General features: G+C 39.9%; 1 protein-coding gene across 1 annotated transcript in view; it reads left to right on the top strand.

The window, feature by feature from the left end:
- DOCK8 (dedicator of cytokinesis 8) overlaps positions 1-26,125 on the top strand; it is a 515,743-nt gene that overhangs the window by 12,772 nt on the left and 476,846 nt on the right. The window contains exons 2-6 of the mRNA XM_053699981.1: positions 2,556-2,668; positions 6,447-6,517; positions 6,680-6,723; positions 8,246-8,292; positions 20,213-20,333. Coding sequence (XP_053555956.1) covers positions 2,556-2,668; positions 6,447-6,517; positions 6,680-6,723; positions 8,246-8,292; positions 20,213-20,333 — 396 coding nt within the window. The remainder of the gene's footprint in view (positions 1-2,555; positions 2,669-6,446; positions 6,518-6,679; positions 6,724-8,245; positions 8,293-20,212; positions 20,334-26,125) is intronic.

The following is a 26,125-nucleotide window of genomic DNA, read 5'->3' on the forward strand; positions in this document are numbered from 1 at the left end:
AGGGATCCCAAGGCGACTCTAGTGGATGCATTTAGTGCGCCTTGGTCGTTCAACCTAGCTTATGCGTTTCCACCGTTCCCTCTCCTTCCCAGGCTCGTAGCCAGGACAAACAGGAGAAGGCCTCGGTAATTCTGATAGCTCCTGCGTGGCCGCTCAGGACTTGGTATGCAGACCTGTGAATATGTCATCGGCTCCACCATGGAAGCTACCTTTGAGACAGGATCTTCTAGTACAAGGTCCATTTCGAACATCCAAATCTAGTCTCTCTGCAGCTGACTGCTTGGAAATTGAACGCTTGATTTTATCCAAGCGTGGGTTTTCAAATTCAGTGATAGATACTCTGGTTCAAGCCAGAAAACCTGTGACTAGAAAGATTTACCATAAAATATGGAAAAAATATATCTGTTGGTGTGAATCCAAGGGATTCTCCTGGAGTAAAATTAAAATTCCTAAGATTCTCTCCTTTCTCCAAGAAGGTTTGGATAAAGGGTTGTCAGTGAGTTCTCTAAAAGGACAGATTTCTCCTTATCCGTTTTGTTACACAAACGACTTGGCAGCTGTGCCAGAGGTACAAGCTTTTGTACAGGCTTTGGTCAGAATCAAGCCTGTTTACAGACCCATGACTCCTCCTTGGAGTCTAAATTTAGTTCTTTCAGTTCTTCAAGGGGTTCCGTTTGAACCTTTACATTCCATAGATATCAAATTACTAGTCTTGGAAAGTTCTGTTTTTGGTTGCTATTTCTTCTGCTAGAAGAGTTTCTGAATTATCTGCTTTGCAGTGTGATCCACCCTATCTGGTGTTCCATTCAGATAAGGTTGTTTTGCGTACTAAGCCTGGTTTTCTTCTGAAAGTTGTTTCCAACAAGAATATTAACCAGGAAATAGTTTGTTCCTTCTCTGTGTCCGAATTAAAAAAAAAAAAAAAAAAAGGATTTTAGACAAACCTCATCTTTGTTTGTCGTTTACTCTGGTAAGAGGAGAGGACAAAAAGCTACTGCTAACCTCTCTTTCTTTCTGGCATTATCCGATTGCTTATGAGACTGCCGACGGCAGCCTCCTGAACGAATCTACAGCTCATTCTACTAGGGCTGTGGCTTCCACATGAGCCTTCAAGAACGAGGCTTCTGTTGATCAGATATGTAAGGCAGCGACTTGTCTTCTCTGCACACTTTTGCCAAATTCTACAAATTTGATACTTATGCTTCTTCGGAGGCTATTTTTGGAGAAAGGTTTTGCAAGACGTGGTGCCTTCTGTTAGGTAACCTGATTTGCTCCCTCCCTTCATCCGTGTCCTAAAACTTTGGTATTGGTTCCCACAAGTAATGGATGACGCCGTGGACCCGGACACACCAATGTTGGAGAAAACAGAATTTATGCTTACCTGATAAATTACTTCTCCAACGGCCTGCCCTGGTTTTTTTAATCAGGTTTTAAATCAGGTTTGAAAAATTTCTTTCTCTATACACTACAGTCACCACGGCACCCTATAGTTTCTCCTTTTCTCCTAACCGTCGGTCGAAATGAGCTGGGGGGGGTGCGGAGCCAGAGGGGGGGCTATATGGGACAGCTCTTGCTGTGTGCTCTCCTTGCCATTCCCTGTAGGGGAGGAGAATATCCCACAAGTAATGGATGACGCCGTGGGACCGACACAACCGTTGGAGAAAGTAATTGATCAGGTAAGCATAAATTCTGTTTTTTTTTAATTTTGGGATGGTGGTGTGCCACGGGATTTTTTTTAATGTAATACAGTGTGCCACGGCAAAAAAAAGGTTAAAAATCACTGCTCTACTGTATCCTCAGGTCGTCCTCAGGGTAAGCAACAGTGGGAGTGGGTGTCAGCGGGTAAGTACGTCTTACACTCCATACAGCCCACAGGCTAACAGTTGGTACAGTGGTAATTGTACATCAGAGCCAGAGGACAGCGTGTAGTAACAGGGTAACTCTATGGCAGCATTATACCTGAGCCTTGTAGCTGCATCATGCTTAGGGCTGAATGCAATGGTGCTTTATTATGGCATTGTTTGGAGTACTAAATATATGTCCTTGTGGTTTTTACTTTTAGTAACAGCTGTCTGTACTGCCCTGCTCCCTGTTCTTAGTGAGGTGAGCCATTGGGAGCACTTTAGAGTGCCAGGGGGAGTATATGTAGCACAGCATGGGGCCTGTCATTCCCATAGCACAGTCTTCTTTGCTTGCTGGGTGTAGAGATGGTTAACTCGTTTCCCATTAGCGGCTATCACTGTTACAATCACATTACAGTGCGCCCTGCAAGTTATCTCTATCGGAGGGGGAAATAAGTTTTTAGGTGCACCATCTCTATCTACATTGTTATATATATTTTGTATTGCAAGTTTTGGGACATTTAGTAGGCTGTCACTGCCTATATATATATTTTATTTTGAGTGGTGTCAATGCTATTTACTCTTTAGTCTTGGACTGTAGGGCTACCTAGCATACTATATAGTATACAGCTGTCAGTTGTACTTTATTTTACTCTTGTGTGGTGTCCTGTTTTATCTGTGCTATATCTCTTGTGTTTTCTGTCTGCTCTCCAGCTCTACTTTGCAGTAAATTCAGTATTGCATTCTCCAGTGCCTACTTCTCCTGCCACAAAACAGAGATTTATTTTGCTAGATGAGATTTACCTCATGTATCTGCTTCTACCCAGGTATTTCACAATTCAAATCAGGAACCTGAAGAGGCAACATTTATCTTTTTTAGGTTTAACACTTGTGTTCCTTGTATTCAAAAGCTAGAAAATGGGGGTGGTGGGGGGGTGGGGGGGGGCTGGGTGATTGTTTCTGTATCTCTTCAGATCAGGGGAAAAGCTTTTATTCCAACCTCTTATTTTTTTGTTCCTAAGAAGAAAGGAACATTCAGACCCATTTTGGATCTGAAAACCTTAAAATAAATAATAATAAAATGAAATTCTTGAGGGTCCCTTCCTTGAGGCTGGAAACTATAAGATTCGGATAGAATTGATGGCACCACTCGTAATTATTATGTCGGGTCTTTTAACCGTTCTGTAATAAGGTCAATGGCCCTAATATTCTGCAGTTATGTGTGGTTAGGTGCTATGTATCAACAAAGTTACATTACAGGTTGGTTAGCTAGAGAAACTAACCGCAAAAAAGATACTTTATAAGCACTCAAAAGACCCCAAATTGTATGGAGTTGGAAAAAGAATCACAACAAATTAAAACATAAATCTTTATTAGAAATATTAAAATCTGGGTTGATTAAAACTAAAATGGCCGGTCTGGAATTCCCAGTATAGAGACTGGATATTATACACTGAAACCTCTTATTTAGAAGTTATTTAATGGCAGATTAGGAAGCCACTGGCTTGTATTGCTTATCACTAGATAATGTAAAATAGGGTCAAGAGAATATAGTGTGTGGAGTTATATAATCTCTGTAAGAGCAGCTATCACTCACTCCTTATGCACCATGATTGATATAATTCATCATAGGGGAAATTCTTGACAATACTATCGTTTGTTAAACACATGGGTAAAATGGTGCAATGGAGCAGCAGTGTTATATATAAAAATTATAACACCTGATTAACTACATATGATGTATAGATCATTATAGAGTTGACACCATCATGGTTGTAAAGCACACTTAGACCTATATTAATAGTGGGAAAGGAACCCCTCTGATGGGTAGATAAAATAATGAATTTTAACCATTCACAATGATAAAGTTCTTGGTTGTGTGATTAATATCAAATGTCCGTATATAGGGAGTTGAGTATTGAAATAACCAACAACTATAGGTGAACTCATAAATTAACTAACTATACTTGGAAAAAGTGATTGATACTAAATAATGACAGTTATACTGCCTGTATCAAAACTGTTACGGTAATTATACTGCAATACGTAATTTGAGTAAGATGATGTATTAGACCATACATGTCATACTTGTATGTTAATTTGTGTTACATAGGGTTATTGTTGGTATAATCACCTTGATTAGTTAATAATAGTACGTTAGTTATAATGGTGTTACTGCGATTGAGCTACCCACTAAATCAATTGTAACTGGTAGGTATCCTTAATTGAAGAATACATATAGGCGAAAAAAGAGTTTAAAGTGCTTGGTGTTTTTACTTATACAGGCTTTATACTGCCTAACTGTACCCACTTGTGGACCCTAATTTTATATTAAGTAAAACACAACAGGTATAACAGATATATTATATTGACCTTAGAGGGCTAATATTCATCATTCATATCAAGGCACCTGGAGTGCTAATAGAACAAATTGCGCAGCCAGTGGCTAATTGAAATTAAACATTACATATGCATCCTTGCAGCGTTTATGTAATTGAACCACTGCCAATTCTAAAGCTCATTTATATTTAGTATCAGAACCAGAAGACACCTAATGCTATACTAGCTGCTTATTTGCAGCCTTAAAATACTTAGTGAAAAAGACTCAATGAGCAGAGAGCTCCTTGATGTTTGAATTCCCTGCAAGTCTATTCAGCGTCTCTATGGTGTGATACACTGCCAGTTTAAATACTCATTGACATAAGGTGTCAAATAACGGAAGATACATAATCCTTTACTCTGCCACAATGCAGCCTCTATTCAATTGATAAATGTTTAATTTGACTATATTAGCAAAGAACTTATTGTATATAGGTTTACCATGAGTACTGGCAATTATGTAGCGTTAATGTAATGCGGACCACTGCCATTAGTGACACGCTGCACTATAAAGTATGAATGCCTCGAGATATCAACTGCTATATTAATTGCTTTATTGCAGTCTCGAGTAAAATGTATATCATTATAGTATTCGTATCACCAGTTAATTTCTAAAGAGTTCAAGTTAAGAAAATATTGCCAGCAAGTTGAACTTTAAAAACTACAATGAGCTCCCATAAGCTCCCCCTTCCTCTCTTGACATGTCTTTATCAAAAGGCTGGAAACTATAAGGTCTGTTTTTCAGTTCCAAAATGTACAATTATGACCACTGTAGATTTAAAGGATGTATACCTTTATATTCCTATTCACAAGGATTAATCAGTTCCTTTGTTTTGCATTTCTGGACAGACATTTCCCGTTTGTAGCTCTTGCTTTTGGACTACCTACAGCCCCCAGAGTTTTACCAAGGTTCTGGGGGCTCTTCTGTCTGTTGTCAGAGCGCAGTGTATAGCTGTATCTCTATACTTGAACAATATTTGGTTCAGGTGCCATCTTTACCTTTACCGAAAATCTACTATGGTTTCTATGCAGTCATACCTTGAGGATAAATGTTCCCAAGTGTTCTTTAATTCCTCACACAAGAGTGTCTTTCTTGAGGTTTATTATAGATTCTCAAACTCCAAGCTGCTTATTGCTTATCTTCAGTCTGTTCCTCTGGCTTCGGTGCCCAGTGTATGGAGGTAGTGGGGTCCGATGGTTGCAACATCAGATGCCTACCCCTTTGCGGAGGTTTCAACTTTGCCCTCTTCCGCTATGCATGCTGAAGCAGTGGAATGGGGATTACACCAATTTTTCACAGCAGATTTGATTGGATTCTTTGGTGAGAAAGTCCCGTCCTAGTGGATGTCTCCAATCGGGTTTCTTTGTAATGTCTTTTCTTCGTCTGTCCTGGGAAATAATTCCACAGACTAGAGTCTCTCAGGTTGGGGGGCGGTCTGGGGTCCTCAGGGATCTTATTGAGTGTGGTCTCCTCAAGAGGTGAGGTTACAAATCAATATCTTAGAACTTTGTGCAATCTTCAGGGCTCTACAGGCTTGGCCCCTTCTCAGGTCAGTTCAATTTACTCTGTTTTAATACATCAACATCACTGCAGTAGCGTATGTCAGTCGCTAAGATGGTAATTGCAGTGCTCTAGCTATAAATGAGGTAGCTCACATTCTAGCTTGGACGGTAAATCATCAGTGTACCATTTCTGTTAACTAAAGGTCTTTTTTTAAATCAAAATCTTCAATCTCTCAACTTGACTGTTTAGAGGTTGAACAGGTAATTCTTCTTCAAAAAGGGGTTCTCTAACTCAGTAGTAGCAACCCTGATTCAGGTTTGTAAACCTTTTTGCGAGGAAAATTTATCATAAGATCTCTTAGGTTTATTTTTAAATTTTTGCAAGATGGCTTAGATAAGGGTCTGTTGGCCAGTACATTTAAGGGTCACATTTCTGGGCTTTATGTTCTATTTCACTAAAAGCTTGCTAGACTTCCAGATATTCAAGCCTTTGTTCTAGCTGGTTCAGATCAAATCGGTTATAAGGCTGATTTCTCCTACATGGAACCTCAAGTTAGTGTTGAAAGTTCTACAATTTCTCCGGTTTAACCTATGGAAGGTTTTGTTTTTATTAGCTATTTCTTCTTTTAAGAGAGTATCTGAATTTTCCGTTATTTCCTGTGATGTTTCATATCTAATGTTTCATCTGGACAAAGCTGTTTTGTGTATTTGTTCTGTTTTCAGGCAAACGCAACTGTCCGTAGGCAATCTCTGTTTCCTAAGCTTCCTGGTTGAAAGGGTTTACTTGGAGGCTGGTCAGTCACCTCTTTTACGTATTATGGCCCATTGAACCTGTTTAGTGTCTACTTTTTAGGTTTTTAAAAATAAGGCTTCAGTAACTTCGATTTGCAAGGCAGCATTTTGGTCCTCTCTGCATACTTTCTTTAAATTTGATCAATTTCATGTGTTTGCCTCAGCTGAAGCAGCTTTAGCAGAAAAGTTCTCCAGGCTGTCTTTTCAGGTAACTAGGTGACTGCCTTTTTTGTTTGTCCCAGCCATCCTTCTTGGATTCCACAGCTTGGGCATTGGTTCCCAACAGTTATTAGGAATCGTTAACTCTCATCACCTTAAAGAGACAGTAAAGTCAAAATTAAACTTTCATGATTCGGATAGAGCATTTAATTTTAACAAACAACTTTCCAATTTCCTTCTGTTATCAAATTTGCTTCATTCTTTTTGTATCTTTTATTGAAGAGTAAAACTAGGCAGGCTCATAAGAGCTCAGGAGTGTGCACATGTCTTTAGTACTCTATGGCAGCAGTGTTTTGCAACATTGTATAAAAAAGCTACAAATAAAGTTCCAAAACACTGCTGTCATAGAGTACTAAAGACACATGCACACTCCTGAGCTCTTATGAGCCTACATAGTTTTACTCTTCAATAAAATAAACCAAAAGAACTAAGCAAATTTGATAACAGAAAATAAATTTAAAAGTTGTTTAAAATTGCATGCTCTATCCAAATCATAAAAGTTTAGTTTTAACTTTACTGCCCCTTTAAGAAAGAAAACATAATTTATTCTTACCTGATAAATTAATTTCTTTCTTGGTGGTGAGAGTCCACGAACCCACCCATTTTCAGTTATTTTGTTTGACTTCAGTTCTGGTTTGCACCTCTTTACCCTGCATTTTTTATACTTTCTATTTATCCTGTTTTCGGGGCTATTTGATAGACTGGGAGGTACGAGGAAGTGGAAAGATGTTAAAGTTCTGGTGAAGGGTGTTTTTGCCTGCTCCTGGTTGCCAGGTGATAAATTCAAAACATGAATCGTAGACTCTAACAATCTAGAAAGAAATTAATTTATCAGTACGAATAAATTATGTTTTTTTTATGAATATCATAAACACCCATATTTGTATTCTGCAATGTCCCAAGGGTACACAAATGCCCCCCCATTTTCTTGGATTTCGGGTTCTTACAGGCACAAATATGGGTCCTGCCTATTTACATGGAAATCTGACAAATTTATTTTTTTGGGCCTGGCATTTCCCATTTCCTATTAGGCATCTAGGGATAGCAAACCTTGACGCAGCTATGATTCTAGCAGCATATCTGTTTGCAAGGTGAGACAGTGAGACTGAGGTCCAAAGTTAAGACTGTCCTACAAATTGATGAACAGTTGTAACATATACAAAATTGTCATTTAAACCTTTGCTACATTTCAGTATTCAGTACTATCAAGAGCAAATATTACGTTTTCTTCCAAGGTAAACATTATTCTTATTTTTTTTCCTTAGTGTGCAGGTGTCATTTATTTGTGTGTAACCTCTAAGTATAAACAAAAATTATGTGTGAAATGTTCTAATTTTCAGATTAGCCTAATATTAGGTAATACTGATGTAAATATTTGTGGCTTTATTTTTATTTATTTATTTTTAATATTTACAGACAATTATAATTTTTTCTCTTGAGAGACTTAAATATTGATCAACGTCTTTTTCATATTTTTTTTCCCAGGGTCGAATTGGATCTACACATGAAAGATTGTATGCAGACATATTTACCGTGACTGGCTGATTGTCTACAGAAAGTTGAGTAAGATGAGATTAAACCTAAAATTGAGGAGTACTACGTATAAAGAGGAAAGTATTGGTGAAAACACAGATTATTAGTTAAGTGTTTCTGTAAGGATATAAAATGTTTATTATATTGGTCAAAATATAGATTAATAGTTATGTGTTCAAAACATATTAAATCAATTTACATTTTATGATCTGTTTGTGAGAAATGAAAACTTCAGTTTTTCAATTTTTTTTATTATATGGCGCTATACGAAAACTTTATTCACACCTACAGGCCTGGCTAATGGATTTACTAAAAGTTTTCCAATGAGATAATTGCCAGTGGTTTCATGTACATTATAAAAAAGTAAATAAATTAATTGTGTAGTTAAAGGGACATAATAACCCATTAGAGATGTGCAGGCTAAAATATTTGTTTTAGATGAAATTTTTATTTTGGATATTTGAGGAAATACTCTTCTTGACAGAGCCTCGGCCTCGCTAACCACCTGCCTAACGCTCTCGGTTCCCAGGACCTGCACTAACTTTAAACTGCCTAGAAAATATCACCTAAACATCTTATCTAAAAAAAGGAAGTAAATAGTAAGTGCTCTGGGAATAGCTTGCCTTCAGCTACTGTCAGCATGTTGACAAAATAAAAATCAACAACAATAGCCAATCAGCTTCATCATCACTCCTTTACTATGATCTCATGAGATTCCACTGAAATCTCATTGGATTTCATAGTAAACTTCTTTAACTGCATAGGGAAATAACATGACTGTGTCTGTGCATGTCAGAAGCATTTTCCCTAGCAAGTCCTGGTCTAGCATTCTGATTAGCTGCTTAAAGGGACAGAAACCCCAATGTTTTTTCTTTCTTGATACAAATAGAATGATTTTAAACAACTTTACAATTTACTTCTATTATTAAATTTTCTTTGTTTTCTTTGTACACTTTGTTGAAAAGCAGGAAGTCAAGTTCAGTAGCGAGCACTTCTCTGCAGCACTATATGGCAGCAGTTTTGCAACAGTATTATACATTAGCAAGAGCACTAGATGGCAGCAAGATTTCCTGGACATGCAGTGCCCCAGACATGTAATAAGAAAAAGGACGATTCACTCTTCAAAGATAAAAACATCCATTTATTATACAAAAATGTAGGCGCAGCACTGGCGGCTTATGTGTTTCGGCTGACAAGCCGTAATCATAGCCAGACATGTGCACTAACTATCTAGATATCTCTTCAACAATGAATAACATGAGAACAGAGCAAATTTGATAATAGATGTAAATTAGGGAGAAGAATTAAAATTGTATTCTCCATCTGAATCATGAAAGAAACATTTGGGTTCATATCCCTTTAAAATCCCTTTACAATAAATTGTGGTTACTGATGAAATGTTTAGGTAAAATATCTTCCTTTCTCTTGTTAAAGTGTGTTCAGTCCACGGGTCATCCATTACTTATGGGATATATTCTCCTTCCCAACAGGAAGTTGCAAGAGGATCACCCAAGCAGAGCTGCTATATAGCTCCTCCCCTCACATGTCGTATCCAGTCATTCTCTTGCAACCCTCAACAAAGAAGGAGGTCGCGAGAGGAGCTGGAGTTTTTACTTAACTATTTTTCAATCAAAAGTTTGTTATTTTAAATGGCACCGGAGTGTGCTGTTTTTCTATCTCAGGCAGTATTTGGAAGAAGAAACTGCCTGCTTTTGTTTTCTATGATCTTAGCAGCGTAACTAAGATCCACTGGCTGTTCTCGACATTCTGAGGAGTGGGGTAACTTCAGAAACTGGGAATAGCATGCGGGGTCCTCCGCAAATGAGGTATGTGCAGTACTTTATTTTCTAGGAATGGAATTGACTAAGAAAATACTGCTGTTGCCGTATGATGTAAGTACAGCCTTAAATGCAGTAGTGGTAACTGGTATCAGGCTGATAAATGTATGCGCAGTCGAGTTATTTTCTAGGGACTAGAATTTGACTGAGAAAATACTGTTAACACTGAAATAATACTTAAGCCTTATCTGCAGTGGTAGCGACTGGTAGCAGGCTTAGTGATAGCTTTGCATGACATTGAAAAATTTTGTTTTTTAATAAAACGTTTACTGGCATGTTATTCGTTTTTGTGAGGTACTTTGGTGATAAAATCGCTTTGGGCATGATTTTTTTCCACATGGCTAACATATTTTTCTGCATGAAAACTGTTATATCAGAGCTCCCACTGTTGTGATTGGAGTGGGAGGGCCCTTGTTTTAGCGCCTTGTTGCGCAGTTAAAATTCTTGCACAGTCTTCCTGCTTCTTCCTCCTTGATCCAGGACGTCTCTAGAGAGCTCAGGGGTCTGCAAAATTCATTTGTGAGGGAGGTAATCAGTCACAGCAGATCTGTGACAGTGTGCTGACTGTGATTAAAAGCGTTAAATCTTAATTGATATCTGTTTTATCCGTTTTTGGGTATTGAGGGGTTAATCATCCTTTTTGCTAATGGGTGCAATCCTATGCTAATAATACACTTCTTGTTAAGAATTGTTTAATTATATCTGTATTTTTGAAGAGCTGCAGCGTTTTTTATATTGCTTGTAAACTTATTGAAAGTGATTTCCAAGCTTGTTAGTTTTCATTGCTAAGTCTGTTTAAACATGTCTGATTCAGAGGAAACTGTTTGTTCATCATGTTTCAAAAGCCAATGTGGAGCCCAATAGAACGATGTGTACCAATTGTATTGATATTGCTTTGAATAAAAGTCAATCTGTACCGATAAAAAAACCATCACCAGACAACGAGGGGGAAGTTATGCCGCCTAACTCTCCTCACGTGTCAGTACCTGCGTCTCCCGCTCGGGAGATGCATAGGATTGAGACGCCAAGTACATCTAGGCCCTTACAAATCACTTTACATGATATGGCTAATGTTATGAAAGAAGTATTATATAATATGCCCGAATTGAGGGGCAAGCGCGATAGCTCTGGGTTAAGGACAGAGCGCGCTGATGACACGAGAGCCATGTCTGATACTGCGTCACAATTTGCAGAACATGAGGACGGTGAGCTTCATTCTGTCGGTGACGGTTCTGATCCGGGGAGTACCGGATTCAGACATTTCAAATTTTAAATTTAAGCTTGAGAACCTCCGTGTGTTACTAGGGGAGGTATTAGCGGCTCTGAATGATTGCGAGCACGGTGGCAATTCCAGAGAAATTGTGTAGGTTGGATAGATACTATGCGGTACCGGTGTGTACTGACGTTTTTCCTATACCAAAAAGACTTACAGAAATTATAAGTAAGGAGTGGGATAGACCCGGTGTGCCTTTTTCCCCTCCCCCGATATTTAGAAAAATGTTCCCTATAGACGCCACCACACGAGACTTATGGCAGACGGTCCCTAAGGTGGAGGGAGCAGTTTCTACGTTAGCCAAGCGTACCACTATCCCGGTGGAGGATAGCTGTGCTTTCTCAGATCCAATGGATAAAAAATTAGAGGGTTATCTTAAGAAAATGTTTGTTCAACAGGGTTTTTATATTGCAGCCTCTTGCATGCATTGCGCCTGTCACGGCTGCAGCGGCATTCTGGTTTGAGTCTCTGGAAGAGGCGATTCGCACAGAGCCGTTCGATGAGGCTTTGAGCAAAGTTAGAACCCTTAAGCAAGCTAATGCGTTTGTTTCAGATGCCGTAGTACATCTAACCAAACTTACGGCTAAAAATTCCGGATTCGCCATACAGGCGCGCAGAGCGCTCTGGCTTAAATCCTGGTCAGCGGATGTAACTTCCAAGTCTAAGCTACTTAACATTCCTTTCAAAGGGCAGACCTTATTTGGGCCCCTGTTTGAAGGAAATTATTGCTGACATTACGGGAGGTAAGGGCCACGCCCTTCCTCAGGACAGGGCCAAACCAAAGGCCAAACAGTCTAATTTTCGTGCCTTTCGTAACTTCAAGGCAGGAGCAGGCATCGACTTCCTCCGCTCCAAAACAGGAAGGAACTACTGCTCGTTACAGACAGGGTAGGAAAGGGCAACCAGTCATGGAACAAGGGCAAGCCTGGCCAGAAAGCCTACTCCCGCCCCTAAGACAGCATGAAGACAGGGCCCCCTATCCGGAGACGGATTTAGTGGGGGGGCAGACTTTCTTCTCTTTGCCCAGGCTTGGGCAAGAGATGTGCAGGATCCCTGGACGTTAAAGATTATATCTCAGGGATACCTTCTGGATTTCAAAACCTCTCCTCCACAGGGAGGTTCCATCTTTTCGAGGTTATCGACAAACCTAGTAAAGAGAGAGGCATTTCTACAATGTGTACAAGACCTCTTAATCATGGGAGTGATCCACTCAGTTCCGCGATCGGAACAGGGACAAGGATTTTACTCAAATCTATTGTGGTTCCCAAGAAAGAGGGAACCTTCAGACCAATCTTGGACTTAAAGATCTTAAACAAATTCCTAAGGGTGCCATCGTTCAAGATGGAAACCATTCGAACCATCCTACCCCATGATCCAAGAGGGTCAATATATGACCACGGTGACTTAAAGGATGCTTACCTTCATATACCGATTCACAAAGATCATTATCGGTACCTGAGGTTTGCCTTTCTAGACAGGCATTACCAGTTTGTGGCTCTTCCCTTCGGGTTAGCCACGGGCCCGAGAATTTTTACGAAGGTTCTGGGCTCACTTCTGGCGGTACTAAGACCACGAGGCATAGCGGTGGCTCCGTACCTAGATGACATTCTGATACAAGCGTCAAGTTTTCAGAATGCAAAATCTCATACAGAGATAGTTCTAGCATTTCTGAGGTCGCATGGGTGGAAAGTGAACGTGGAAAAAGAGTTCTCTGTTACCACTCACAAGGGTTCCTTTTCTAGGGACTCTTATAGATTCTGTAGAGATGAAGATTTACCTGACGGAGTCCAGGTTATCAAAGATTCTCAATGCTTGCCGTGTCCTTCATTCCGTCCAAGCCCATCAGTAGCTCAGTGCATGGAGATAATCGGCTTAATGGTTGCGGCAATGGACATAGTGCATATTTGCGCGCCTGCATCTCAGACCGCTGCAACTATGCATGCTCAGTCAATGGAACGGGGATTATTCAGATCTGTCCCCTTTGCTAAATCTGGACCAGGAGACCAGAGATTCGCTTCTCTGGTGGTTGTCACCGGTTCATCTGTCCAAAGGAATGACCTTTCGCAGGCCAGATTGGACGATTGTAACAACGGATGCCAGCCTTCTAGGCTGGGGAGCAGTCTGGAATTCCCTGAAGGGCTCAGGGATCGTGGACTCAGGAGGAGAAACTCCTCCCAATAAACATTCTAGAATTAAGAGCAATATTCAATGCTCTTCTAGCTTGGCCTCAGTTTAGCAAAGCTGAGGTTCATCAGATTTCAGTCGGACAATATCACGACTGTGGCTTACATCAATCATCAAGGGGGAACCAGGAGTTCCCTAGCGATGTTGGAAGTCTCGAAGATAATTCGCTGGGCAGAGTCTCACTCTTGCCGCCTGTCAGCGATTCACATCCTAGGCGTAGAGAACTGGGAGGCGGATTTCCTAAGTCGCCAGACTTTTCATCCGGGAGAGTGGGAACTTCACCCGGAGGTATTTGCTCAACTGATTTGTCGTTGGGGCGAACCGGATCTGGATCTCATGGCATCTCACCAGAACGCGAAGCTTCCTTGTTACGGATCCAGGTCCAGGGTCCAGGGACCCGGGAGCGGTGCTGGTAGATGCATTAGCAGCCCCTTGGGTTTTCAACATAGCTTATGTGTTTCCACCATTTCCATTTCCATTGCTACCTCGGCTGATTGCCAGGATCAAACAGGAGAGGGCATCGGTAATTCTGATAGCGCCTGCGTGGCCACGCAGGACCTGGTATACAGACCTAGTGGACATGTCGTCCTGTCCACCATGGTCTCTTCCTCTGAGGCAGGACCTTCTAATTCAGGGTCCTTTCAACCATCCAAACCTAATTTCTCTGAGGCTGACTGCCTGGAAATTGAACGCTTGATTCTATCAAAGCGTGGGTTTTCGGATTCGGTTATTGATACGTTAATACAGGCTCGGAAACCTGTGACAAGAAAAATTTACCATAAGATATGACGTAAATATTTATTTTGGTGCGAATCCAAAACTTACTCATGGAGTAAGGTTAGGATTCCTAGGATATTAGCTTTTCTACAAGAGGGTTTAGAAAAGGGTTTATCCGCTAGTTCGCTAAAGGGACAGATTTCAGCTCTGTCTATTCTTTTACACAAACGTCTGGCAGAGAATCCAGACGTCCAGGCCTTTTGTCAGGCTTTGGCTAGCCTGTGTTTAAAGCTGTTGCTCCTCCGTGGAGCTTAAACTTGGTTCTTAAAGTTCTTCAGGGTGTTCCGTTTGAACCCCTTCATTCCATTGATATTAAGCTTTTATCTTGGAAAGTTTTGTTTTTGATGGCTATTTCCTCGGCTCGAAGAGTCTCTGAGTTATCTGCCTTACATTGTGATTCTCCTTATCTGATCTTTCATTCAGACAATGTAGTTCTGCGTACTAAACCTGGGTTTTTACCTAAGGTTGTTTCTAACAGGAATATCAATCAAGAGATTGTTGTTCCATCATTATGTCCTAATCCTTCTTCAAAGAAGGAACGTATTTTGCATAATCTAGACGTGGGTCCGTGCTCTGAAGTTCTACTTACAGGCAACTAAAGATTTAGACAAACTTCTTCTCTGTTTGTCGTTTACTCTGGACAGAGGAGAGGTCAAAAGGCTTCGGCTACCTCTCTCTCTTTTTTGCTTCGTAGCATAATACGTTTAGCCTATGAGGACTGCTGGACAGCAGCCTCCTGAAAGAATTACAGCTCATTCCACCAGAGCTGTGGCTTCCACCTGGGCCTTTAAGAATGAGGCCTCTGTTGAACAGATTTGCAAGGCTGCAACTTGGTCCTTCACTTCATACTTTTTCCAAATTTACAAATTTGACACTTTCGCTTCTTCGGAGGCTGGGTTTGGGAGAAAGGTTCTACAGGCAGTGGTTCCTTCTGTTTAATGTTCCTGCCTTGTCCCTCCCATCATCCGTGTACTTAGCTTTGGTATTGGTATCCCATAAGTAATGGATGACCCGTGGACTGAACACACTTAACAAGAGAAAACATAATTATGCTTACCTGATAAATTTATTTCTCTTGTAGTGTGTTCAGTCCACGGCCCGCCCTGTCTTTTTAAGGCAGGTTCTAAATTTTAAAATTATAACTCCAGTCACCACTGCATGTGAGGGGAGGAGCTATATAGCAGCTCTGCTTGGGTGATCCTCTTGCAACTTCCTGTTGGGAAGGAGAATATATCCCATAAGTAATGGATGACCCGTGGACTGAACACACTACAAGAGAAATAAATTTATCAGGTAAGCATAAATTATGTTTTTTTACATAGAGAAGTTCAGGTGATATTTTCTAGTCTGCTTTTTAGAGCTATGCTGCTGCACTTTTTATTGCATCAACATTTGGGTATCCCTTTAAGGACATATGTAACTATCTTTCCTCTAAGAAGCGCTAGAATGCTCGAAGATTGCAAGGAGTTTAGTCCCAACTGGAGGCAAGGTTACCAATCAACATTCTGGAACTCTTCATTCCTGGCTCCTCTTAAAAGTGGAAATGTTTATTAATTTCCATCGGACAATATCATCACAACGGTGGCCTACATAAATCATCAATGGGGTACCCGCAGTCCACTGGCTATACGGGAAGTATCCAAAATTCTGTCTTGGGCACAGAATCAATGTTCCCTGTCAGCAGTTCACATTCCAGGAGTGAGCAGTTGGGAAGTGGATTATCTCACCCGTCAGTCGGCCCACCCAGGAGAGTGGTCTCTCCATCAGGGAATCTTTGATCAATTAGTAATCAAATGGGGTCTACCAGACATAAATCTGATGGCCTCTCATTTAGTTCACAAATCTTTCAATGCATTGTGCAAAATCAAGAGATCCAAAGGGTCAAAGGCTTCAAATGATAGATGCCTTGGTGTGTCGCTTTTCAGGATTTCAAATCTCTAAGTTTAACGGCGTGAAGGTTAAACGCCTAGTTTTAAAACATAGAGGATTCTCTGATTCAGTTATTAACACTCTAATTCAAGCCAGAAAACCTGTTACCCCCAAAAAAAAATGTATCACACAATTTGGAGGGCATATTTTGAATGGTGCTCTTCCATAGGTTTTTCTTGGTATTTTTATAGGATTCTTAGAATTCTCCAGTTTACAAGATGACAATGACAAGGGTTTGTCTGTTAGCTTCCTAAAGGTAAAATTTCTGCTTCATTTGTTCTCTTTCTTAGAAAGTTAGCTAAACTTTTGTCCAGGCGCTAGTAAGAAATAGGCCAGTTATGAGACCTTTTTCTTCGCTGTGCAATTTGAGTTTAGTTCTTTCTGTTCTGCAAGATGCTCCCTTTGAACCAATACATTACATTGATATCAAACTCTTATCCTGGAAAAGTTTTTCTTGTTAACAATTTCCTCAGCTAGCAGAGTTTCTTAATTATCCAGATTCTTCTAATTCTAAAGAACAACTTTTACATAATCTTGAAGTAGTGAGAGCATTGAAATTCTGTCTTCAAGCTACTAAATAATTCAGACAATCTTCCAGTGTGTTTGTTCATTACTCTGGGTCTTTAAGGGGCAGAAAGCTACTACTGCAGTGTTGGCCTCTTGGCTCAAACTGGTAATTCATAAGGCTTACTTGGAAGCAAGAAATTCTGCTCCTAAATGTATCACAACTCATTCTACAAGATCAGTGGCGACTTCCTGGGTTTTTCGAAGATGATGTAGATTTGCAAGACTGCAACAATGGTCTTCTCTGCATACCTTTACAAAATGTTACCACTTTTATGTTTTTTGCTTCTTCGTAAGCAGTTTTGGCAGGAAAGGTCTTCAGGACGGAGTGTCTGATAAATAGGAACTGCCTGAAAATTGTCCCATCCTTTCCGTAACATGGGACTATCTTCTTGGGTATTAATCCAATGCTGTTATGGAGCCCTATAGACTATCATCATTATACATAATTATGCTTACCTGATAAATTATTTTCTTTCGAATGATGGTAGTTTATAGACCCCGTCCGTTTTAATTTTTTGGGCAACAGTTCTAATTTGCACACCGCTATAGACTCTGCTTTGTCTTTTTCCTACCTATCTGTTTCCTATTCTTTGCTCAGCTATACGTTGAACTGAAGAGAGATTTGAGGGAATTTAAGCTCTTTTGTAGGTTTTTGGCCTGCTCCTAGTGGGCAGGAATAATATGATATGGAGCCTTATGGACTATCATCATTCCGAAAGAAAATAATTTATCAATTAAACGTTTTTATAGAATTTTAAACAACTTTCTGTTCTAGAGTTGATAGAAATCACTGTTTTCAACCTACACTGATATTGTAGACCAGGGGTGCCCACACTTTTTGTGTTGGGATCTACTTTTCAAATTAAAAATGGGCCAGCACCTAAGCTTATATTCCTGCTTTTTTCAAATAAAGATACCAAGAGAATAAATAAAAATGGATAATAGGAGTAAATTAGAAAGTTGTTTAAAATTGCATGTGCTATATCTGAATAATGAAAAAAAATAAAATGTTTGTTTTCATATCCCTTTAAGGTTGCATGATTTAGCAACACATGGATGTGCAAAAGGATAAAGATATAACAGATTAATCCTGACGACAAAAGTAGCACTGACTTTAAAGGGACAGCCAACACCAGAATTGTTGTTGTTTTAAAAGATAGATAATCCCTTAATTACCAATTCCCCAGTTTTACATAACCAACATAGTTATAATTATACACATTTTACCTCTGTGATTACCTTGTATCTAAGCCTAAGCAGACTGCCCCCTTATTTCAGTTCTTTTGACAGACTTGCATTTTAGCCAATCAGAGCTATCTTCATGGTAAATTCACATGCATGAGCTCAATGTTATCTATATGAAACACGTGAACTAATGCCCTCTAGTGGTGAAAAACTATCAAAATGCATTTAGATTAGAGGCGGCCTTCAAGGTCTAAGAAATTAGCATATGAACCTCCTAGGTTTAGCTTTCAACTAAGAATACCAAGAGAACAAAGCAAAATTGGTGATAAAAGTAAATTGGAAAGTTGTTTAAAATTACAAGCCCTATTTGAAACATGAAAGTTTTTTTTGGACTTGACTATCCCTTTAATTCGGGTTTTCAGGGGCAACCCCTTGGGCTATGTTACAAAACACTACATTCAAATTACTGCCCCCCCCCAGCCCCCCTTATACTTTGTGCTGCAGACTTGGCCTGATATGAACCAGTGAGGTATACACAAATTTCAATAGAGTGCCATGAAGACCATTTCTTACCGGGTCAACACGTTCATTTGCCAGACGTCAATCAGACTTGTTCCTTTAGCATAGCGCAGCAGCCGCCGCATTTACTTTTTCTATCTATTGACGCTTACCCTCCTAACTATACTATACCGCCATATCTATTGGGGGAGTGCTCACTCAACCATGCTTTTGATAGGCCAATTGTGTTTTCTTTCAAAAATCATCTACATTGATTGGTTGAAATCGATGTCCCTCAAGATCCAATCCTGTAACACTTTTCATGTCCGACCATCAGACTTTTTAATGACCTGCCCCTTCACTCACTGCGGTAGATAAAGCAGTACCCCTAGCAACCATACTTTACTCATGCCCCAGTGTTGAGATTGCGTAACTTGACTACATCATCTTGATCACATCGCCCGAGATCTACCAGTAGCGCCTTCGGGATCTACTGGTACTCTACACCAAAGAAATAAAGGCAGGGGAAGTGAGCACTCCACCTTTATCAGAACCTGCACAAGCAGGGAAGGTCACAACAGTGCATCCTCATAGGATGGATTGCTAATTACTTTTCTCTTTTTCTTGGAGATCCATTTAAAGTGATATAAAGCTCAAAATTGAATGTCCCCATAAACATTTAGCTAAGGGAATAAAATAACATTGCAGTATACATTTATTGGCCTAGATTCACAGACAGTAATAACAAAAAGAGCAATCTCCCATGCAATAATCCACTGCATGGGAGATTGTCAATCTGCATATAAAATAGTAGAATCTTTATCTTTTTTTGTTTCTTTAACCCTTTTTTTAAGCAAAGTAAAACAGCAACTTAGATTCCACCAGAACTTCCAAGACATGTACCCTTGTTTACTCTTAAAGGGACAGTCTACTTGAAAATGGTTATTGTTTAAAAAGATAGGTAATCCCTTTATTACCCATTCCCCAGTTTTGCATAACCAACACTGTTATATTAATACACTTTTTTTTTTACCTCTGATTACCTGCATCTAAGCCCCTGCAGAATGCCCCTTATCTCAATGTTTTTTACTATCTTGCATTTTCATCAGTGCTTGTTCTTGTATAACCATTATCATTCTCTACGGGAGTGAGCACATTGGTATCTATATGGCACACATGAACTAGCACCACCTGGCTGATGTGCAAGATTTAAAAAGCTAATAATAAGCACTGAGATAAAAGGTGGCCTGCTGGAGCTTGGAAACAGGCAATCATACAGGTTATAAAGTATGTTAATATAACAATGTTGGTTATGCAAAGCTGGAGAATGAGTAGTAAAGGCTTTATCTATCTTTTTAAACAATAAATAAAATCGAGTAAACCATCCATTTAAATTCAAAAACCTTGTAAACTGTACTTAAAATGACAGTGTTAAATCATTTTAAAACATATTTTGCAATGTTAATTGATGATGTACGCTGTGAGTTTATTGTTTTTAATTTATTTTAATGTATTTAATTTCCATATTGCATGTAATCTATCCTGAGGGGCCTAATGACTCTTACAGTAATTTCTACCTGTGCTGCAAGTATCATGAATATTACAATTTATTAAACAAGAGATTTAGTTGACTTTGTCATGAATATCCTTTAGAAATACTGCATATATAAACATTTTTCTTTTTTTTCTTTTAGAAACCAAGAAAACTCAGGGACCAGCAACTTTAGTAGAAGCGGATCTAGGAAAAACTTCCAAAAAACCCTACAAAAGCAGACGTTTGAGTCTGATGAAGCTGAAAATGGTACACATGACCAGGTATTGATATAGTTCCAAGGTGTGTTGTATGGATTGTGCAGAATTTGTCTAAGTTGGTAGACGTATCATGTATGGTATTTTCACTAGTATACACAATTTTTTCCCCATCCCTTTGATCCTTTCTTTCCGCTTCACTATCAGTCTTTACAAGGAGGAAGTATGATAAGGTCTCAGTAAATTATACTATTTGCATTGAAAGTTTTAAAAAATTGGATATTGTTTAATGGCATGAATTATTTTTGCTATAGTTGTCAGAAAATCTATTTATTAAAGACATTTTATAAAAATTGCCTAAACTAAATTGCCTAAACTGGAGTAAAATAAATAGTAAAGCAAGCATTTGTAAGATAATTATACTGCAAAGTTATCAAAATCATAAAGCCATGTAAATTCACCTACTTAGTTCACAAAAAGTTTAAACTGGCTCCTATGTTATCTCTAGAACTATTTATTGTACCAAGTTTATTTAATTTACAACATATTTAAGATTTAATCTGACGTCATGTTATGAAGATATTTTGCAGCTTGTTTTTTAATTAAAAAACGTCAAAATAGTTTAATTTCCTCTTAATTTAGTTTTTTTTTTTATTGTGTAGAAAAGTAGTTTAAGGCAAACATTCTATCTGTAATTCAGTATTGGCTGGATTTGTCATACTCTGTAGTAATTGTAATTGACTTTTACCAAAATCTAAATATATTAATGGAAAGGAGCTTTCCATAAATAAACACCCACATTCACACGCGCACACACACATATATATATATTTATATATATATATATGGTATATATATATATATATATATATATATATATATATATATATATATATATATATATATGTGTGTGTGTGTGTGTGCAGTGTATGTATATATACACAGACACACACACACACACACACATATATATATATATATATATATATATATATATATATATATATATAGTCCACGGATCATCTTAATTACTAATGGGATATTCACCTCCTGGTCAGCAGGAGGCGGCAAAGAGCACCACAGCAAAGCTGTCAAATAGCTCCTCCCTTCCCTCCCACTCCAGTCATTCGACCAAAGTTAAGGATAGAAAGGAAAAACCAAGGTGCAGAGGTGTCTGAAGCTTATAATAACCAACAACCTGTCTTACAAGAACAGGGCGGGCCGTGGACTCATCGTGTAAAAAAATAAATAAATTTATCAGGTAAGCATAAATTTATTTCTCTTGTGGTGTATCCAGTCCACGGATCATCCATTACTTGTGGGATATTCTCCTTCCCAACAGGAAGTTGCAAGAGGACACCCACAGCAGAGCTGCTATATAGCTCCTCCCCTAACTGCCATATCCAGTCATTCTCTTGTAACTCTCAACAAAGATTGAGGTAGTAAGAGGAGAGTGGTAAAATATAGTTAGTTTTTTCTTCAATCAAAAGTTTGTTATTTTCAAATAGTACCGGAGTTGTACTATTTTATCTCAGGCAGTATTTAGAAGAAAAATCTGCCTGCGTTTTCTATGATCTTAGCAGCTTGTAACTAAGATCCACTGCTGTTCTCACATATGTCTGAGGAGTGAGGTAACTTCAGAGGGAGAATGGCGTGCAGGTTATCCTGCTATTGAGGTATGTGCAGTTTTAAGTTTTTCTAGGGACTAGAAAATGCTGCTGGTACCTGATTAATGTAAGTTAAGCCTAAAAACAGTGATTTAATAGCGACTTGTATCAGGCTTACTACCAGAGATATATACTCTGATAATATGGCAATATAAAACGTTTGCTGGCATGTTTAATCGTTTTTATATATGCTTTGGTGATAAAACTTATTGGGGCCTAGTTTTTTTCCACATGGCTGGCTTGATTTTGGCCTAGAAACAGTTTCCTGAGGCTTTCCACTGTTGTAGTATGAGTGGGAGGGGCCTATTTTAGCGCTTTTTTGCGCAGTTAAAATTACATTCAGCTTCCCTCAGCAGTCCCCTGCATGCTATAGGACATCTCTGAAGGGCTCTAAAGGCTTCAAAAGTCGTTTATTGAGGAAGGTAGGGCCACAGCTGAGCAGTTGTTATGACTGTTTAAAAAACGTTTATTTCGTTTTTTTGATCCGTTTTTTGCATTAAGGGGTTAATCATCCATTTGCAAGTGGGTGCAATGCTCTGCTAACCTATTACATACACTGTAAAAATTTTGTTTGATTTACTGCCTTTGTTCACTTTTTCAAAATTTGTTTCTCTTAAAGGCACAATACCGTTTTTTATATTTGCTTGTTAACTTGATGTAAAGTATTTTCCAAGCTTACTAGTCTCATTGCTAGTCTTTACAAACATGTCTGACATAGAGGAAACTCCTTGTTCATTATGTTTAAAAGCCATGGTGGAACCCCATATGAGAATGTGTACTAAATGTATTGATTTCACTTTAAACAATAAAGATCAGCTTTTTGTCTTTAAAAAATTTATCACCAGAGGATTCTGACGAGGGGGAAGTTATGCCGACTAACTCTCCCCACGTGTCAGACCCTTTGACTCCCGCTCAAGGGACTCCCGCTCAAATGGCGCCAAGTACATCAAGGACGCCCATAGCGATTACTTTACAAGACATGGCGGCAGTCATGGATAATACACTGTCAGCAGTACTAGCCAGACTACCTGAATTTAGAGGAAAGCGTGATAGCTCTGGTGTTAGGCGTAATACAAAGCATACAGACGCTTTAAGAGCCATGTCTGATACTGCCTCACAATATGCAGAAGCTGAGGAGGGAGAGCTTCAGTCTGTGGGTGATATCTCTGACTCAGGGAAACCTGATTCTGATATTTCTACTTTTAAATTTAAGCTTGAGAACCTCCGTGTTTTGCTTAGGGAGGTATTAGCTGCTCTGAATGACTGTGACACAATTGCAGTGCCAGAGAAATTGTGTAGACTGGATAAATACTTTGCAGTGCCGGTGTGTACTAAGGTTTTTCCAATACCTAAAAGGTTTACAGAAATTATTAATAAAGAGTTGGATAGACCCGGTGTGCCGTTTTCCCCCCTCCTATTTTTAGAAAAATGTTTCCCATAGACGCCACCACACGGGACTTATGGCAAACGGTCCCTAAGGTGGAGGGAGCAGTTTCTACTTTAGCAAAGCATACTACTATCCCTGTCGAGGACAGTTGTGCTTTTTCAGATCCTATGGATAAAAAATTAGAGGGTTACCTTAAGAAAATGTTTATTCAACAAGGTTTTATCCTGCAGCCCCTTGCATGCATTGCTCCTGTCACTGCTGCTGCAGCTTTCTGGTTTGAGTCTCTGGAAGAGGCTTTACAGACAACGACTCCATTGGAGGACATACTTAACAAGCTTAGAGCACTTAAGCTAGCCAATTCTTTTGTTTCTGATGCCATTGTTCATTTGACTAAACTAACGGCTAAGAATTCTGGATTGGCCATCCAGGCGCGTAGGGCGCTATGGCTCAAATCTTGGTCAGCTGACGTGACTTCAAAGTCTAAACTACTTAACATTCCCTTCAAGGGGCAGACCCTATTCGGGCCTGGTTTGAAGGAAATTATTGCTGACATTACTGGAGGTAAAGGTCATGCCCTTCCTCAGGACAGGTCCAAATCAAGGGCCAGACAGTCTAATTTTCGTGCCTTTCAAAACTTCAAGGCAAGTGCAGCATCAACTTCCTCTGCTACAAAACAAGAGGGAACTTTTGCTCAGTCCAAGGCGGCCTGGAAACCTAACCAGTCCTGGAACAAAGGCAAGCAGGCCAAAAAGCCTACTGCTGCCTCTAAGACAGCATGAAGGAATGACCCCCTATCCGGTAACGGATCTAGTAGGGGGCAGACTTTCTCTCTTCGCCCAGGCGTGGGCAAGAGATGTTCAGGATCCCTGGGCGTTGGAGATTATATCTCAGGGGTATCTTCTGGACTTCAAGGCTTCTCCTCCACAAGGGAGATTTCGCCTTTCACAATTATCTGTCAACCAGATAAAGAAAGAGGCATTCTTACTCTGTGTGCAAGACCTCCTAGTTATGGGAGTGATCCATCCAGTTCCAAAGGAGGAACAGGGACAGGGATTTTACTCAAATCTATTTGTGGTTCCCAAAAAAGAGGGAACCTTCAGACCAATCTTGGATCTAAAGATCTTAAACAAATTCCTCAGAGTTCCATCATTCAAAATGGAAACTATTCGGACCATCCTACCTATGATCCAGGAGGGTCAATATATGACTACGGTGGATCTAAACGATGCTTACCTTCACAAAGATCATCATCGGTTCCTAAGGTTTGCCTTTCTGGACAGGCATTACCAGTTTGTGGCTCTTCCCTTTGCGTTAGCTACAGCCCCAAGACTTTTTACAAAGGTTCTGGGGTCTCTTCTGGCGGTCCTAAGGCCGCGGGGCATAGCAGTGGCCCCTTATCTAGACGACATCCTGATACAGGCGTCAAATTTCCAAATTGACAAGTCCCATACGGACATAGTTCTGGCATTTCTGAGGTCGCACGGGTGGAAAGTGAACGAGGAGAAGAGTTCTCTGTCCCCACTCACAAGAGTCTCCTTCCTAGGGACTCTGATAGATTCTGTAGAAATGAAAATTTACCTGACGGAGTCCAGGTTATCAAAACGTCTAAATTCTTGCAGTGTTCTCCATTCTATTCCGCGCCCTTCGGTGGCTCAGTGCATGGAGGTAATCGGCTTAATGGTAGCGGCAATGGACATAGTTCCGTTTGCGCGCCTACATCTCAGACCGCTGCAACTATGCATGCTCAGTCAGTGGAATGGGGATTAAACAGATTTGTCCCCTCTACTAAATCTGGATCAAGAGACCAGAGATTCTCTTCTCTGGTGGCTATCTCGGGTCCATCTGTCCAAAGGTATGATCTTTGGCAGGCCAGATTGGACAATTGTAACGACAGATGCCAGCCTTCTAGGCTGGGGTGCAGTCTGGAACTCCCTGAAGGCTCAGGGATCGTGGACTCAGGAGGAGAAACTCCTCCCAGTAAATATTCTGGAATTGAGGGCAATATTCAATGCTCTTCAGGCTTGGCCTCAGTTAACAACCCTGAGGTTCATCAGATTTCAGTCGGACAACATCACGACTGTGGCTTACATCAACCATCAAGGGGGAACAAGGAGTTCCTTAGCGATGTTAGAAGTCTCCAAAATAATTCGCTGGGCAGAGAAACACCCTTGCTACCTATCAGCAATCCATATCCCAGGTGTAGAGAATTTCTAAGTTGTCAGACTTTTCATCCGGGGGAGTGGGAGCTCCATCCGGAGGTGTTTGCTCAATTGATTCATCGTTGGGGCAAACCAGAACTGGATCTCATGGCGTCTCGCCAGAACGCCAAGCTTCCACCGTTTCCTCTGCTCCCTCGACTGATTGCCAAAATCAAGCAGGAGAGAGCATCTGTGATTTTGATAGCGCCTGCGTGGCCACGCAGGACCTGGTATGCAGACCTAGTGGACATGTCATCCTTTCCACCTTAGACTCTGCGTTTGAGACGAGACCTTCTACTTCAAGGTCTTTTCAATCATCCAAATCTAATTTCTCTGAGACTGACTGCATGGAGATTGAACGCTTGATTTTATCAAAGCGTGGCTTCTCCGAGTCTGTCATTGATACCTTAATACAGGCACGAAAGCCTGTTACCAGGAAAATCTGCCATAAGATATGGCGTAAATATCTTTATTGGTGTGAATCCAAGAGTTACTCATGGAGTAAGATTAGGATTCCCAGGATATTATCTTTTCTCCAAGAGGGTTTGGAGAAAGGATTATCATCTAGTTCTTTGAAGGGACAGATCTCTGTCTATTCTTTTGCAC

The sequence above is a fragment of the Bombina bombina genome, chromosome 2, assembly GCF_027579735.1.
Source record: "Bombina bombina isolate aBomBom1 chromosome 2, aBomBom1.pri, whole genome shotgun sequence".
Taxonomy (NCBI): Eukaryota; Metazoa; Chordata; class Amphibia; order Anura; family Bombinatoridae; genus Bombina; species Bombina bombina.